Source organism: Eurosta solidaginis, chromosome 1, assembly GCF_040869045.1.
Source record: "Eurosta solidaginis isolate ZX-2024a chromosome 1, ASM4086904v1, whole genome shotgun sequence".
NCBI lineage: Eukaryota > Metazoa > Arthropoda > Insecta > Diptera > Tephritidae > Eurosta > Eurosta solidaginis.
This window is the reverse complement of record NC_090319.1, coordinates 387,993,667-388,010,237: the sequence shown is the minus strand read 5'-3', so window position 1 is coordinate 388,010,237 and position 16,571 is coordinate 387,993,667. Positions and strand designations below refer to the sequence as shown.

At 37.2% G+C, this 16,571-nt stretch overlaps 1 protein-coding gene across 9 annotated transcripts in view; it reads right to left on the bottom strand.

Moving 5' to 3' along the window:
• Positions 1–3,812: 3,812 nt before the first annotated feature.
• LOC137238444 (uncharacterized) overlaps positions 3,813–16,571 on the bottom strand; it is a 28,481-nt gene continuing 15,722 nt past the window's right edge. For 8 of the 9 annotated variants that reach the window (XM_067763450.1, XM_067763451.1, XM_067763452.1 and 5 more), the window contains exons 4-8: positions 11,777–13,431; positions 10,988–11,309; positions 10,745–10,917; positions 6,289–6,744; positions 3,813–5,588 (exon numbers count right to left, since the gene is read on the bottom strand). In XM_067763450.1, coding sequence (XP_067619551.1) covers positions 5,175–5,588; positions 6,289–6,744; positions 10,745–10,917; positions 10,988–11,309; positions 11,777–13,431 — 3,020 coding nt within the window. In that variant the 3' untranslated portion in view covers positions 3,813–5,174. The remainder of the gene's footprint in view (positions 5,589–6,288; positions 6,745–10,744; positions 10,918–10,987; positions 11,310–11,776; positions 13,432–16,571) is intronic. The other variant, XM_067763458.1, reaches the window with a different exon arrangement.

Genomic DNA, 16,571 nt, shown 5'->3' with positions numbered 1-16,571 from the left:
AAATCCTCAATTGTGATTTTCTGCCCTTCAATTGCAACTTTTGGAACTTAACCTGATAAAGATGTAGAATGAGTCCAAACGTAAACGCTTTCAAACGACTCATTTTTGCGTATATCGTTTTTAATGCTATTTGGAAACCATTTTTTTGTATATTAATTTTAAGTTCTCTCCATGGCTCAATTATATGGTTGGCTCATCTCATCAGCTGATTTTATTTATTTCATTGCATGGTCGATGGGATTGATAGGCAGTGAAAATTACTGAGCGTCCAAAATTTATGGTTTTCTATGGAACGCTCGTGTTGACATACAAATATGAGCATTATCCCTGCTGGCATGATCCCGGAAATCTGTCCTCATTTCCCAGCCAAAAATGCAACTCTAGCGAAAGAACTGGGTCATGAACAAAAGACGGTTGGTTAAGGAGCACATACTAGACAAATTGAAGGAGCATTTCACGAAATGCAACCTCCTCCGGTATCGCATAGTTTTGGTCAACCGTAAATCCCCTGTTCAATCCAACCACTTTGCCATTGCCCTTCAGAAAAAAAAAAGAAACTGGCAAGGTTGGTACCGATAGAAAAGCCTGGAAAACCAGCTAACCAAGGTAAGTCATACTTCGCCAGATATCTCCCCTGTCCCCAGTACCGAAGTTATTCAAAACCGTTCTGCTTTTTTATTTTACAATCTTAAGCCAATAGAGCTGCAAAACTCTATAGAGGTATTCGATATTTTCGTTAGTTGAAAAACTAATATGAATGGATTTCCATAGTATTGTATACCATGATGTAATAACGACAAGGTGGTCCATGTAGTGACAGCTCATTTTGAAAACTCCCATACAAAACGAAGGATGAGAGAAAGGGGAAGAAAAGGAGAGGCCCTTTTGTGAAGTATTAAATTTAGTACTATTTTGTATCAAAGAAATAAGTACATTTTTTACATGTTTCATGAAAATTTTCTTATTTTAACATATGTTAATGGTAGGCTCTCCGAATAAACTTCTAGTTCTGCTATAAAAAGTTTCTTAGAGAATTCAGCAGCCCAAGCAGATTTCGTTCAAAGTTTGCATAAAACATGCAGGCTGGCCACTCAAAGATAGATCACTATTCTTTCTTCATAGGCTTCTTGGACCTAGTGTTTTTGAATTCGAGTGTATATGGCAAACTTGAAATATTTTGCTTAGTTTGTGTTACGAAGGCAAAATAAATTACAAGAAGATTAAGTCAGCGCACGGTATGGGTTAACTTAATAAAGACCACACTCCTCCTTATACTGCCTGCTATTCGACGTAGTACAGCTAGCTGGTGTCGGATGTTTGTTAGGAGTGACGAGAGCTCTTTTTCAATTCGAAAGGTCTTAAAATTGAAGTAAAAAAGTGCAGCCTATAGCTTCAGGAAATGTAACAAACGGATTTAGGGGCTTAGGATACTCACGCGGTAGGCATACCTGTCGTACGTAGCGACTAAAATCACCAAACCTAGGGTTCAACGCGGTCATATCAAATCGTTCTCGACAGGATCGGTTTATTACCTTAATGTAGCTAGTTTCCGGAGCATGCTGGATCAATTTCCGTCTACATTCACGACTCATAATTCATTAAGGGATGAATGAAGTTGGGAATTAATATGAACCTGATCACGGATGGGTCCAGACTGAAGGGCAGGGGTGGAGTATTCTGCCATTAGCTCGGTGTTAGCCGAAAATTGAAATGCACGATCACAGCAGCGTCGTCCACGTTAGGCTGATCTCTTGGCCTGGGCGAACTGAATGTGTCCGTCAGTGGAGATTTTGCAGGGCTGCTATAATTACTCATAAGCCTACAATACTTTTTGCCGTGTCGGTTTATCAGCATCAAATCGGCGGATACATTATAAGTCGATAGTCTTATAACTCCATCCTATAATAACTACTATGTAGCGAACCAGTGGAGGGGTGATATTCTGTCGACCCACAGATCCTAGGAGGTTGGGGACGTATATAGAAGTTCACTCACGGAGAAAACCTTATAATGGCCGTTCATGTGGGAATGACCAGAGATATTCTTTTGGGATGCTTGGTGATGTAATAAAATAAAAATATCTGAGAACTTCTTATGGATTGCTTTGGCAGCTAGCAGCTTGCTGTACAAAGGTGTGATGATACACTTTACATGTCAAACTGCGTTAGGCGCTATAATGAGCATCTGCCACGTAAAACCACATTCCATTGAAAACATAACAAGATCCAGTAGATGCGACGTACAGACAAGGTACATATGGCCAATGAAAATGGTCAAGCCAACGAACGCAGGCTTGGTTTCGGATTCGTGGTAATAGAAAGAGGAGCGCGTGTAACGCACATGTTAAAAAAGTCGTGTCTACCAACTTCAACGCCAGAGACAAAACGTATATTTGGCCGCAAATCCGGAAGGTTCAGCCCCTACAAAAATACCTCAAAGTCAACACAAAATAGAATTGGAAAAAAGTGATGCCTTTGCATACTTTTGGAGGAAAACTGCTTTGTGTGGTTTTTACTAAACTTTTTCCTCTGAATAAAAAAGTAGTTTTGTAAAGAGGCAAATTGAGTTTCAGAGTGGGAGTTCAAAATGGCGGATTAGAAAGAGAAGCTGCCAACGTCCGTCACCTAGTAATTGCATCATGTTGTATACTATCGTAGTGTAAATGTACCTCCGAACTGTGTATAGTAGAGGTGGAAAACTATCGATAGTACGGACTATCGATATACGCCGATAGTATCGAAGGGCACTATCGATATATCGATACTATCGACAAACTTCGTAGCGGCAGAGAATCTCTTATGGAGCATGCCTGAGTGCTACATAAAGACAAAGGTGAAGAAATTTGGGTATTGATGCTGTTATGTTTGTAGTTGTCGTCGACTAAAATAAGAATTCTAATTTTCAAAACAATTCCAAAGTTTTGAGTAACCTGTAAAAATAGGTTTTTATATACAAAAAGATTGATTGAAAACTGGAAAAATGGCTTATAGTTGTGTGGACACAAATGTACATACGTATTAATTCTTTTAAATATGAAATTCAAATTATTACAGGAGTGTAGAGATTTTGGAGGAGTTCGGAAAATTAAGGTTCCTGTTCTAGTCGACAATACCTTCAGAGAAGGCAGTGTCATCTTTCCAAAACCGAAAAATAACCATGCACACCCCCGAAACCGGGGGTGGGATCCAGAACACCTTTCCGCATTACCGGTTTTTGCCCGAGCTTATAAAAAATTACACTGGGTTGGATAAACAAATCAAAGATCAAATTAAATCTGAGCAAAATATATCAGTATCAATAATTCGAAGGCGGAAAAAAATTGTATGTCTATCAAAAAATGTTCACGAAAAACTGGAAAATTACCCCGGACCACTCTGAAGGCGGGGGTGGGATCCATAGTATTTTTTTTACGCAGACCATCTTTCTGCATTGGAGGCCTTCGGTCGCGCTTATAAAAAATTACACTTGCCGGTCCAACACCTTTTGGGATTTAAATTAAATACGTGCAAACCCTTTTTCTACACCAATTTTCTTTCTATGTACAACAAACACATGACAACTGTTAAATTCAACTATAAAAATATCTCCACACAGAGCTAAAATCTTGGTATCAAGACGCGTCTTTTGATACGCATCACGATATTATCGGACGCGTATTAGCCGTCGACCGCTGTTCTAGATTTTTCCAAACTTATATGGGCGTGTATTAGCACACTTTTGCTAACAAAACCAGTCCAGCTTTTGAGGCAGATGCTTCTTTTCCGCCATCATGTTTCTCTTTTGAGGTCGAGTACGAAAAAATCAAACATCAATTTGGTGTTTTCTAAGTTTTTTTATTTGTTGTTAAAATTCTGTCTATCCTCATGTCCAACATTACACATTTAAATGTACACTCACAGATTTATCAGTTGTCATTAATTTCTTAAATCTTTGTTTACATTAAATTTATAGACGTAAAGCAACGTGTCAATTTAATTTTTTTTTTACTATAAACATCTTACGTCTTTACTGCTTGTTTTTTACTTTTACACGTTCTACCAAACTTTGTTTTTTACTAACTTTTTTTTATTTATTTATATATATTTTTTTGGAATTTCTAAATATTTTTTTACACTCAAATAAAAAAAGAAAACTTATTAACTATGACAGGATCTAAGTTCACAATGCTTTGTTGGTGCAGTGCAGTAATCGTAGTTAAGTTTATAATTAAATTCATTTTTATTTGAAGTTTATACTTTGTGTTTTGTTTTTTTATAAATTATTTTCCATTTACTAAATTTATAATTTGTGTAGCTCTAATGAAGCGTACAAAAAAAAAATATTTAGTGCAGATGTATATGGGACAAAAACTGTGTAGTAGACATGAACAAATTTGTTGTTGTGCACAAAAAACAAATATACAGTTAACTTAACAAATGAATAAATAAATAAATGCCTGTGTTTAATGATTGCGCAATTTTTTTTTTACTATTTTTATTTTGCCTTTGGTTTTATTTGTGGGAGTTTCGTTAAATTTCAAGTGCACAGTTTTTTTCCCTTTAATTTGTAAAATGTATGTTTGTTAGGGAAACTAAAAATGTTGTTAATATTTGCGGTTAAATTAACAATTTTTTTAAATTAAATTTTCTTTTAACGCGTTTGCCTGTCCCTCCCACTAGTTACAAAAATAATTTATGCAAATGGTTGTCTCTCTCTCTTTTTCATTAAACAATGTTATTATTGTTTTTTTTTTTAATGGTGTTAACGATATACTTTTTTTAACTGTTTTTCTATTTAAGGAATTTCGTTTAATTATTTTTATTTTTTGTTTCGTTGTCTAATTTTGTTTTGTTTCGCTGTTAGAATGCACACTCTCTCTCTCTCTTGTTGTTGTTGTTGTTTTGTTCGCTATTTTTTTTTTTGTAACTATTTTAATGTCTCTCTCTCTCTCTTAGTCGTGAATTTTGTAAAATTTCGGCAAAATTTAAATTTTAATATTTTTTGTTTTGTTTTAAGTTCGACTGTGTTTTTTGCTTGTTTGATCACCGTGTTCCAAAAAAACTAATCTCGTTTGCTAAGCGCGAACGTTTTTGCTTTTACTTCGCTTGTCCGTTGCTTTTAGATTTTATTTTCTTGTTCATTCAGCATTTTTTACGAACAAAATTTCATTGCAGTTTTTTGGACGGAAACATTTTTCAACTTTTCCCAGCTTTCCCTTCTTTTTTCTCCACCGCACCTCCTTGGGCTTCAACGAGGGTCAATGCTGATTCGACCATTTTCTTATATTTACCAGCCAATTCAGGTAAATCGTAGGCAATCGCCACGTCTAACTTAGTAATGGGGCAGCCACGGAAGTAGGTGCAGGTATCAGCAAGTTTTTTGAATTCATACAACGGGTTGAGACGGAAAAAGTCACGATAAACTTCGGGATCTGGCAAATCGTAGCGCGAAATATTGGTAAGCGTCGACAGACCCTCATAGATATGATAGTTTTGTGGATGAGTAATAATTTCGTCAGCGATGCGTTTTTTGTTGCCGAAGAGGGTCTTATGATTGTTGTAGGTATTGAGGTAGCAATCCACCATTTTGGCATGATTGCGAACGCGTACCTTAAAAGCACAGAAAAAATATACTTTGATAATGTATATACATATGTATGTTTTACTTGTTAAATAAGAACAATCCAAAAGAGTTTCGGAGAAAAATAAAAATGTCGCAGATAGCTCTTAAATGAACCGGAGGAAATGATATAACTTCAAAATTATCCCGAAAACAACTCCTTAATGCCATGAAATTATCTTGAAATGTACCGAAAAATAATCCAAAGATAGTCCCGAAATGATCCCGGAACAATTTTGAAATTATATAGAAATAGTGCCAAAATCATTCTGAAATAGATCCGAAATGATCCCATATACAATACCGAAATAATACCGAAAACCCTCAACAATGAATTATTCTGAAAACAAATCCGATATTATCCTGAAAACCCGCCGAAATGATCAGGAAATAGTATCGATATACAAAAAACCAACCCGATATGATACAGGAAAATGCTGTTGAGCGTGATAAATCGATTATATGGGGGATATATGCTAAAGTGGTCCGATCATATGGGTTCCATTGATTAACATCCACCCCAATAACAAATTTCAGCAATTGAGAGACTAGTTTGCGTTAAAATCGATTCAGTTCGTATTCTAATCATTTCGGTATACTTATTGGTGGGTCTATCTCCTCTTCTTCTGGTAGCTTAAATTAGCTTGCAGGACTTCATAAGTGTATGTGCAACTTTTTTCTTTTACTCACAGCGAAACGACGCGCACTAGATATTTTATGTTCTATCCTCTTGTCGATAGCGGTGCGCAGATCACGCAAAAATGCACGCTCCTGTGCCAATAGCAAACGTGCTGGGGCGCCTTCCTGATATGGATGTGACCACAATGACGTAGTGTACACGAGTGGTGGCTGTGCCGATGACATCAAGGGGGAAATATTCCAAATGAGTGCACTTTGTACACGCAAAAGTTCTTCCGGTTTTACGGTGTCCGCTTTGTTCAAAATGATGCGCGTTTGATACTCACGTCCCTTTAATTGATCCAATATAGCCTCAGTCTCAGGGCCAACATCAAGTTTGGCCGGATCGTAGACTAGGAAAATTATATCAGCACGATCGATAAACCACTGACAAGCATCGTTGAACGGAAACAGGCGAGAAACTTGCTTGCGTACCTCCAAAATGCCGGGAATTTCGACAATGTTAACCTGAAATGAAGGTTTTGACAAAGTCAGTTAGTTTATGCCTAAAAAGCCGTAGTAATTAACAAATAAATAATAAAAAGCTAATAACGAAATTCCTAAATTCCAAAACTATTCATGAAATCGGTGTATTATTCTCAAAATTTTTAGCTAACAGTCACAATGCGCCTTAACCGGTCTTTACCTCCAGGACAGAGTACAGTATCGCACACCCAAATTTCAACGATCAACTTAAAAAACACAATCCCTGGAATTTTTAGTTTTTACATAGACTTCAATGTTATTAGAAAAGGTGTTTAAATCGAGAACCTTGCGGGTTAGAGGGGAAAGCATACCGGCGTTAAGACGGCGAAATCTAAACCATGTAGGTACGCGGATTGCGCGGTTGACTTGGAATCTGCCACGTGTGTAAAAGCTTATACCAATGAAAACCTGAAATGATGATCACGTTAAACGTTTCCAGGACTACAGTACTTGCTTCTCGGCACAGAGGCTTCGCTCGCTAGGTTATGCTATGCAGTTGGGTGAAGACGCTCCCGCCCAAAAAGTAACCACATCGACATCCGAAGTTGAAAGCAGAAAAGGACCTCCCGCTTATCGTCAGTTATCGAAAAGCAAATCCAGAAGTTAACCACCAACTAAGTAAGCAGAAGACGTACATTTCGAGCGACATAGAGATTCAGGCCCCAGCCATCTGAAACACTAAATAAAAATATACCCAAAAGGCTAATTACAAATAAATTCTGATAATTATATTTCACAACAAATCCTATTTAGTCTGAGACCTAGGAAATGTAAGACCAATTTGCTCAGTTACATGCAAAATTCTATTAAAACTTGCCTCCAATGACTTTTAGACATTTTTGCTAAGTTTGCTTTATCTGTAAATAATCTAAAACCAATAATTTACTCGAAGGTTGCTGAGGTTTCGAAATCATCTGTGTGACGGAACATGTTTAGGTTGCGTCAAGTTAATGCACTTTTGCATTTAATTTATGCCAAATATTTGAAAACGTTTTAAAAGCAGCGTTAGTAAAAATAGGTGCAGCGTGAATTTATTTCATTTGTTTACTTTCTTAAAATAGATCTGTAAAATGCTGCGATCTCTACGGCAATCTGCATTTGTGCGTTTGACTCTGAGAGAGAGAGAGAGAAATGCAGCAACATTTTCAGAGTGATTTGTGCTTGTGATTTGGCATCTTGAGCAACAATTCACTTTGTTAGGTGTAAGTGCACTCAATTGACCAAGAACGTGTTGTGCTACCAAATTTGTTCTCTCACATTTTCTAACTTCGTAAATGAGCTGCTGAGTGCCTTCGGTAGCTAGAAACCTGCCCTTTAAGTTGATATGTACACTTCGAACTAGAATTCCTTAAATTGGGGAAACTATGGAATTGGTAGTTTTCTTTTATTTTGAAAGATAATTTTTTACAAATTTTTTTTAATAGCTTTCATTATTTCTCAATAGAGTTTAAGTGTATTGTTTGAGTAGTCTCAAAAAGCTACCCAGTTGAAACAAATTGAATGCATACAGGAGGTACGAATTCTAAATGCATGAAAAAGGATGCATGATTCATAATTTTTTAATTGAAAACATATTTATTCATAAAAAAGTATGCCTTTCCGTATGAGTAAAAAATACAAGCAATTCATTAGTACCCGAGTGGAAAAAGTTTTGTTCATGCATGTAATATGCATATTGTATCAATGAACGTATGTTTGCAAAAACACACTTTTCTAATTTAAATATTTATTCCTATTTATGGAATGTATGTACTCAAAACAATTCTTTTTTTCGAAAATAACTCCAGGATATAAATAACTGATGAAAGATTCGGCAACTTGAAATATATAGAGGATTAATTACGACCGCCGACCGTTTGGCCCCAGGATGCTTTAGCGTGAACTGCTATTAAGAAAATTTCCAGCATGATGGGCTTTGACCAAACCGGTAAGAATTGTGCTGTATAAATGGTCCATATAATACACTTTGACTATTTCGAGAGACGCCCTCTCATCCTATCAATGTTATTGTTATTGTAATTATAAATGTAGAATATAATATTCCTATTGACCGATGCAGGGATAGTACTTTCGTGTGTATGAAACATCGTATGGATGCATACGTGTTTTTCTAATGCTTTTGTATGCATTCGGCATTAATACAAAAATATGCATACAAAAGTAGTACGAAGAGAGTAATATAGTATGCATGTATTAAATGAAAATAAATGTTAATTTATACGGACATGCATACATAGCTCCAATTCATGTCTCAAATATTGATGTCGTTTGCACACATTTCCAATTGGGTATCGATTCATTATCGAAAAGTGACGATTACATATCGAAAAGTTATCGATTGTTACCAAAACGTAACCAACAAATTATCAATTTGTTATCAAACATTTATTGATGTTTTGTCGAAAAATCATCAATTTACTATCGAAAAGCTATCGATAAGTTATTTCACTTATCGTACACTTCCTGCTATATTTAGCAGCATCATAGGCCATGACTAGATCAGATAAGATGCCTCTGGGAGTGTTCGGGAGAAAAGTTTTTCTAAAGATTTGCGGACCTCTCCTCGTTGGCAATGGCGAGTACCGAAGAAGATTTAATGAGCTGTGCTAGTTTTAATTTGTTATGGGTGTATTAAGTAAAAAGTTACCAATTTGATACGGAAATGTTATCGATATTTCATCGGAGTGCTGCCAATTTGGTATCGGTGTTTTTCCGGTTCGGTATCGACGGCTCATCGCTTTGATATAAAGCGTAAAACTTCATTATAAAATCGATTTGACACCCCGCTATAACAAGCCGATAAGAAGCCTATCACTCGGTGATAACAAGCCGTTATTATTATCGGGCATTTATTTTCCCATACAATTTTATCCATTATTTAAAAAATTATTCCTTCAAACAAGGAAAAAAAATTAGTTGTCTACATAGCTCGAAGAAGAGGTTGGGCATGCCGCTCTCCACCTGCAAGCTCAAGATAAAGGAGGCTCTACTGATGGAAGCAGGAGCCAGGTGGAAGCATCATGATAGATGCCACACGGCAAAACTCACATGGCCGGAATGGAATGAGAAGAGCTTGAGAGAGCTTCTCACCCTCCGTAAGAGGGATGTGTCCTTGGTTTTAGGTCTTCTTATGGGTCATGTTTGTATTGGACCGCATGCGGAAAGGATTTGCGCACCATTTAATGATTATTGTAGAAGCTGCGGCAACGAAGAAGAACCTGAAACTGTTAGGCATCTACTCTGTGAATGTCCAGCGGTCGGTAGAAGAAGGCAACGTTTTATGGGCAAGTTGTTTCTCGTAGATCTGACTGATATAGCTGAAGTCAATACACGACGCTTAGTTAGCTTCATAAACTCAACGAAGTGGTTTGATTAGGAGAGTGGGCAAATCCGTGTGGTTTCACAATGGGCCTATAAAGGCCTAAGTGTGCCGCTCCAATGTGGACGGCTGCCACTTGAACCTAACCTAACCTAACCTAACCTATAGGTCGAAGAAAACATTTCTATGATGAAAAATCACTCCCGTTTTTTGAGTGTAGCATGTAACACATGTAGATGCATGCAATTACATTCACATTAATGTCAATATGTACTTGCGTTTTATTAAAATTAGCTTGATATTTCCACCGTAAATTTTATCTAAAAATAGTTGCGTTAAAAGAAAAAAAAAATAAACAAAAGCTATCTCCCAGCAGCAAAAATTACAACGCAAATGAAATTTACACGATTTTTTTGTTTGTCTCTTTAAAAAAATAATTTTTGCCACCTTTTTGTTGCCAACAAATTTGTAGCTACCTAATGAACATTTCGAGGTCGTCATAACAAAAGTTATTAATATCTTTTATTATTTTTATATTATGTACAAATATATTTATGTGTATTTTCTCTAAAATTGACGTCATTATTGAGATTATTTTCAAATCCATCGATATGTACATAGGTAGATAATATTAACACACAAGATTTTAGTTATTGTACTCACTTTTTCCAACAATTTGTTAGGCATTTTCAGTCCACGCAGCCGTTCTTCTAAACCTTCGCCAAATTTCTGCAAGCCTGAGAATGTATAATCAGCTGCAAGTTGTGTACCGTCCAGCACTTCCGTCTCATTGCCCCATGTCAGAATGTTGAAGTAGGCTGGAGATGGTTCTGCGCCTGCAAATATACACAAACTTTAATATAGAATTTTTTTTTTTATTTTTCGGTCTCCTATCTAATGACAGACCTGTTCTCAGCGAGTTGGGCTTATATTCATTGCCGGTTAGGTAATTAATAATTGTTGATTTACCACCGGACCATGGACCCATAAACAATACCAATGGCTTAGAGAATATTTCTGGATCACCAAAATGGCGATTACTCAAGTCACGGTATTTGTAAAGAGTTTCTAACGGTTTAATGGCATTCCCGTAGATGCGCTTAATATCGCGTAAAATTATCTCAGCCACGTTGTCGACTGCTGTCTCACGTAAATTGAATTCATCGTTAAGTTGCAAAAGCTCCGTTATGTGGTCACGACTACGCAATTTAGCTGGTATCTCACCCTCCTATAAATAGTGTAAAATCATAATATAAACTTTAGCTTGTAGTTAACAGATATCGAGGAACAACAGGATCTATGACTATGTGTTCTCATTAGATGCAACAAGGCAGAAAAAAGCGAATGTTTACTGCTAGATACCGTAACACACTGCTACATATGTATGCAGCTATGCAAACAGCCACGCCCGAAGGTTACTGTGACACTTAGTTCTTCTTAGTCGCAGCACAAATCACAGGCTTAGTGTTTCAACACATTGCAGGTAATTGTCGCTGTGACGAGAGCTGTGATATGTTCTGTGATTGCTATTATTGATTAACGTAAATGCAGTTGATACGCAGATGCTGTCACATTCAACCCGTCACTGCGATTTCTTTTTGAAGCCGCGATTCACTGTCATCTTTCAGTCGCTTTGGCAAAAAAGTATTTGTCAACTCTATTCAGCTTAAGTCATAGTAATTTCTTATCACTCACCCATAACAACTCATCCTCGGGTTTAGTGTCTTCACCATCATCGTCATCCTTATCATTCGGTATACCATCCCCATCTCTGTCAGAATCACGTGAATTCGGTATGCCATCACCATGGATGTCATCATCTGTATCATCAGGCACGCCATCGCCATCTTTATCATTATCTTTATGATCCGGTATACCATCACCATCCATGTCACCTGGTTTTTCGTGGCTCGATTCGTCTTGTTCCTCGCCAGCTTCGATGGTTGCTGGTAGTTCGCCAACATTTCGTTTTTGCCGTTTCGCCACCTCTTCTGCCTCGAGGCTATCTTCGTCATGCATATTTGGTATACCATCGCCGTCCACATCACGATCATGTACATTTGGTATACCATCACCATCCATATCCTCATCTACCTCGTTTGGTTTAAGATCACCATCAATGTCGGTATCATCATCATTGGGTATACCATCACCATCAATATCTAAGCTTTTGGGTTCCTCATCGTTGGGCATGCCGTCACCATCGACGTCGTGATCACGCTCATTTGGTATGCCATCACCATCAATATCAACATCTTCGTTATTGAGTACGCCATCACCGTCAATGTCTTTGTCCGCCTCGTTAGGCTCACCATCTCCATCGATATCATTATCCAATTCATTGGCAATGCCATCGCCATCAATATCATCATCCTGGTAATTTTTAATGCCATCACCATCAATGTCTTCATCACTGTCATTAGGTACACCATCGCCATCTATATCCGTATCATCTTCATTAGATACACCATCGCCGTCTATATCATTATCATCCTTGTTTGGTATGCCATCACCATCTAAATCGTCATCCTCTTCGTTGGGTATGCCATCACCATCTATGTCATCATCCTCAGCATTTGGTATGCCATCACCATCGATGTCATTATCCTTTTCATTGGGTATACCGTCACCATCGATATCGCCATCTTGATCATTTGGTATGCCATCACCATCCATGTCATTGTCTTGATTATTTGGTATACCATCACCATCGATATCGTCATCTTGGCTATTGGGTATACCATCACCATCGATATCATTATCTTGATCGTTGGGTATGCCATCACCATCGATATCATCGTCCTGATCATTCGGTATGCCATCACCATCAATGTCTTCATCTTCCTCATTGGGTATGCCATCACCATCTAGATCATTATCGTGGGTGTTGCTTACGCCATCGCCATCAATATCCTTATCGATTACATTCGGCACACCATCACCGTCAAGATCATGATCGACCACATTTGGTACGCCATCACCATCGATGTCCCGATCGTCAACATTCAGTACACCATCACCGTCGATATCAGGATCTTGATCGTTTGGTATAACATCACCATCAATATCATCATCTTCTTCATTTAAAACACCGTCACCGTCCATGTCTTCATCTAGTTCATTTGGTTTGCTATCACCATCAATGTCGGTGTCGTCTTCATTTGGTATGCCATCGCCATCAAGATCGATGGGTTTTTCCTCCACAGAATCAGCATCAGTTATTTCAACTGTTTCTTTTTCATTGGCAGCCGGTTGATCGGATTGCATTTCACCTGAATCTGTGCCATTGTCGTCATTGTTCGTTGTGACCTCGTTATAAGTCAAATCGGCATTAAGGATACCACCTGCCTCTGGGAAAATGTAATTAAAGTAAATTATTTTTACTAAATAATGTAAAAATTTCTAAAAAGGTTTCTGATTTCTTTTTTGTGCCGATTATATCGTATTAATAAGGCCTGAGCTATAAATTGACTTCGAAACGTTTTTTTTTAATTACCCAAAACGGAAGCATTTTTTACTAATAATGTGATTGATAAGTAAACCATCACCTTTGGTAGTTCCAAGGCCTTTTGGCTCCGAGGCTAAGAGGAAGACGGGTAGTAGACATGTGGGCTTGACTGCCACAAACAACCATAAACTTTAGATCATCAACTTCCTTCAGAAGATTAGGGAGCCATAAAAAAATTGGAAAGAGTGTCCTTCTTAGTAATCCCACAGAAAGCACCTAGGGCAAACACAATTAGAAGAAACCGTAGATGAAGGGTGTTGAAACTAGACACTGAAGAGCGAGTTGCTGCCAACAACAGATATCCGCTACGGGATCTTGCATCATTTGGTCTGCATAGAGCGTGTTAAAGCGATCATGATTGACCTCAAACAAGAATACAACTAATCCACAGTGCTCCCAAATAAACAGCCCAAAAAGTTCTTTTACTTGCGGATTTATGGAAACCACACTTAGGTAAAGAAGAACAGAATGCTTTTAAAAAAACGAAAACCTGGAACGCCACAGATATATTTTCTGAAAAATTTTTCGACTTGTTTACAATTATAGAAAGCTGTAGTCCTTGTTATACTCAGCGTCCTTTGCACCCAGAGTATTTAAACGTTAGTAACAGCGGTTGATCGTAACGGCATAAACGAATCGAGATAAATATAGACTTCCATATATTAAACGGCTCAGGATACACTGAAAGCAATGATGCTAGTAAAATCAACTAATCAGTTCAGTTGGTCTTGACTTAACGGATATTCGGTGAAATTGATCGAATTATGGTTAATTCGATCGAGTTCTTTGTCAAGCAAACAAATTAGTTTAGTAATTCCAACAGAAGAGAAATTGTCGCTCTTAAGTTAACAAAATTCTATAAAATTGACAGATTCCTAATCAATCTAACTGATTTTTTTGTTAACACAACTGAGCTCACTAGTCATTTCAACAGCGATCAACAGTCAATACATGAGAAAATTTCAAAGAGAATTTACGCTCACTGCGCTCTCTACTTTGTACTTATGTATGCTGTGTACTAAATGTATGCACATATTTACGTATGTATATGGCGGCCGCCGTGGTGTGATGGTAGCGTGCTCCGCCTACCACACCGAAGTCCCTGGGTTCACACCCCGGGCAAAGCAACATAAAAATTTTAGAAATAATATTTTTCAATTAGAAGAAAATTTTCTAAGCGGAGGCGCCCCTCGGCACTGTTCGGCAAGCACGCCGAGTGTATTTTTGCCATGAAAAGATCTCAGTGCAGTGAAAACTCACCTGCCTTGCAAATGCCGCAACATAGGTACTTTCGTACAAAGCTGTCGCAACAACTTTTTGTTCATTTGCCTACTAAAACGGTCAATTACGAATCAACGATTTGTGCGCAGTTGATCCAACATCTTGTTGCGATGGATAAAAATTGACAGAAATTTCGGTTGAATTGACTCGTGTTTCGGTTGATCTGGTAAAATCAATCTTTCAGTAGGGGGACTCATGTAACCGTATAAATGCCTTATAAAGTGTGTAAACGTATAAATTTATCTAGTGCGTAAACGAACTGTCAAATTTTGTATGAAAAATCATTTACACAATTTGTATAAATTTACGCTCACATTTCATTGTGTAAACGCGGTAAACTCAAAGGAATGCAACCTTGCAGACATTACAGCAGGCATTTTCAACAGAAATCTCCAACGTCAGCAAGTCATTTACAAGAATATCTTAGTAAAGACGTTTTAGTTTTGATTTTTAACTTAATCTTGGCATTTTTATTTTGTATAACAATCAAAAAATTTTTGTTTGGCAATAATACAGCTGATAAACAATCAAGTTTATCAAGAGTATTTCTAGGTGCGTTCATATAACAGCGTGTGTAAATGGATATAATTTTACACCTTATAAGTTTATATGCTTTCATGAGTCCCCCTAGTGTAAGAAAAGGAATTGATTTAGCCAAGTCAGTCCATCCGTCTGCCTGTGCACACGTTAACTTGAGTACATATTGAGATTTCAGGCTCTTACAGAATTTATATCTGACATTCTGGTCGACATTTCAATCAATTCTCCTAAGTCGTTAGCCAAAACATAATTTTTGATGACGGTCACGGTATTGGTAATTAGGTAATTCCATTGTCATTATGAGCCTGTAATTTTTTATTAAAAAACAAGTTATTGAAATTTCTCATGATTTCAAAATAAGGGGAGGGCAATTAAAAACTTTATACCAGAAGCATATAGTGCTTTTAGCACTTTGTTTTAGAAAGTTAAAAAGAGAAAAAAAGAAAATAAACAACACTTCTGGCTTCTTTATATTTTTTTAACTGAGATATTTTTATAAAAATTTCAAAAGATGAAACGACAGCCGAGATAGAGTGATATTCCACTATCTGTCTAATCGTGTTGTAATAAGCATGAGGCTCCCGAAGACTAGTGCCCTCCGCTCTACCTTGCCAATCACGGTGCTATAATAGCATTCTTTGGCCAGATCAATTATGTGGACGTACAAAGGTACATTGTTTACACCTCCAGCAACGAAAGCATCAGCCAAACACAAACACAAACAGAGAGGCCATATGAACTCTCTTTTGGTACTATGTATACGGGACACTGTAGTCTTCAGTAAATAAGTTAAATGTATCCGATAAACAAATCTGTTGCTTTTGAAAGCTGGAATCGTTTTGGGGCAGCGACTCTCCCATCGGGGTGGCATGACTCTGAATATCTTGGAGATATGGAGTAAAACGCCTGAAGAGGTACTTAAATATATTAAAAGCCTCCACATACAGTAATAGGCTGAAAGGGCAAGCATAATAGATCTAAATAAAGGTCGGATTGCAACGAGGTCTAATGATATTTACAATATATGTTATGAAGAAATAAACAACTTAAAATTTCGACAATTTTATTACACAATTTTTCCCGATATAGAGCACAAAAGTTGCAACAAATTTTTCAAACCAATATAAACATGAAAGTTTTTTTAGTTAAGACACAAAATGT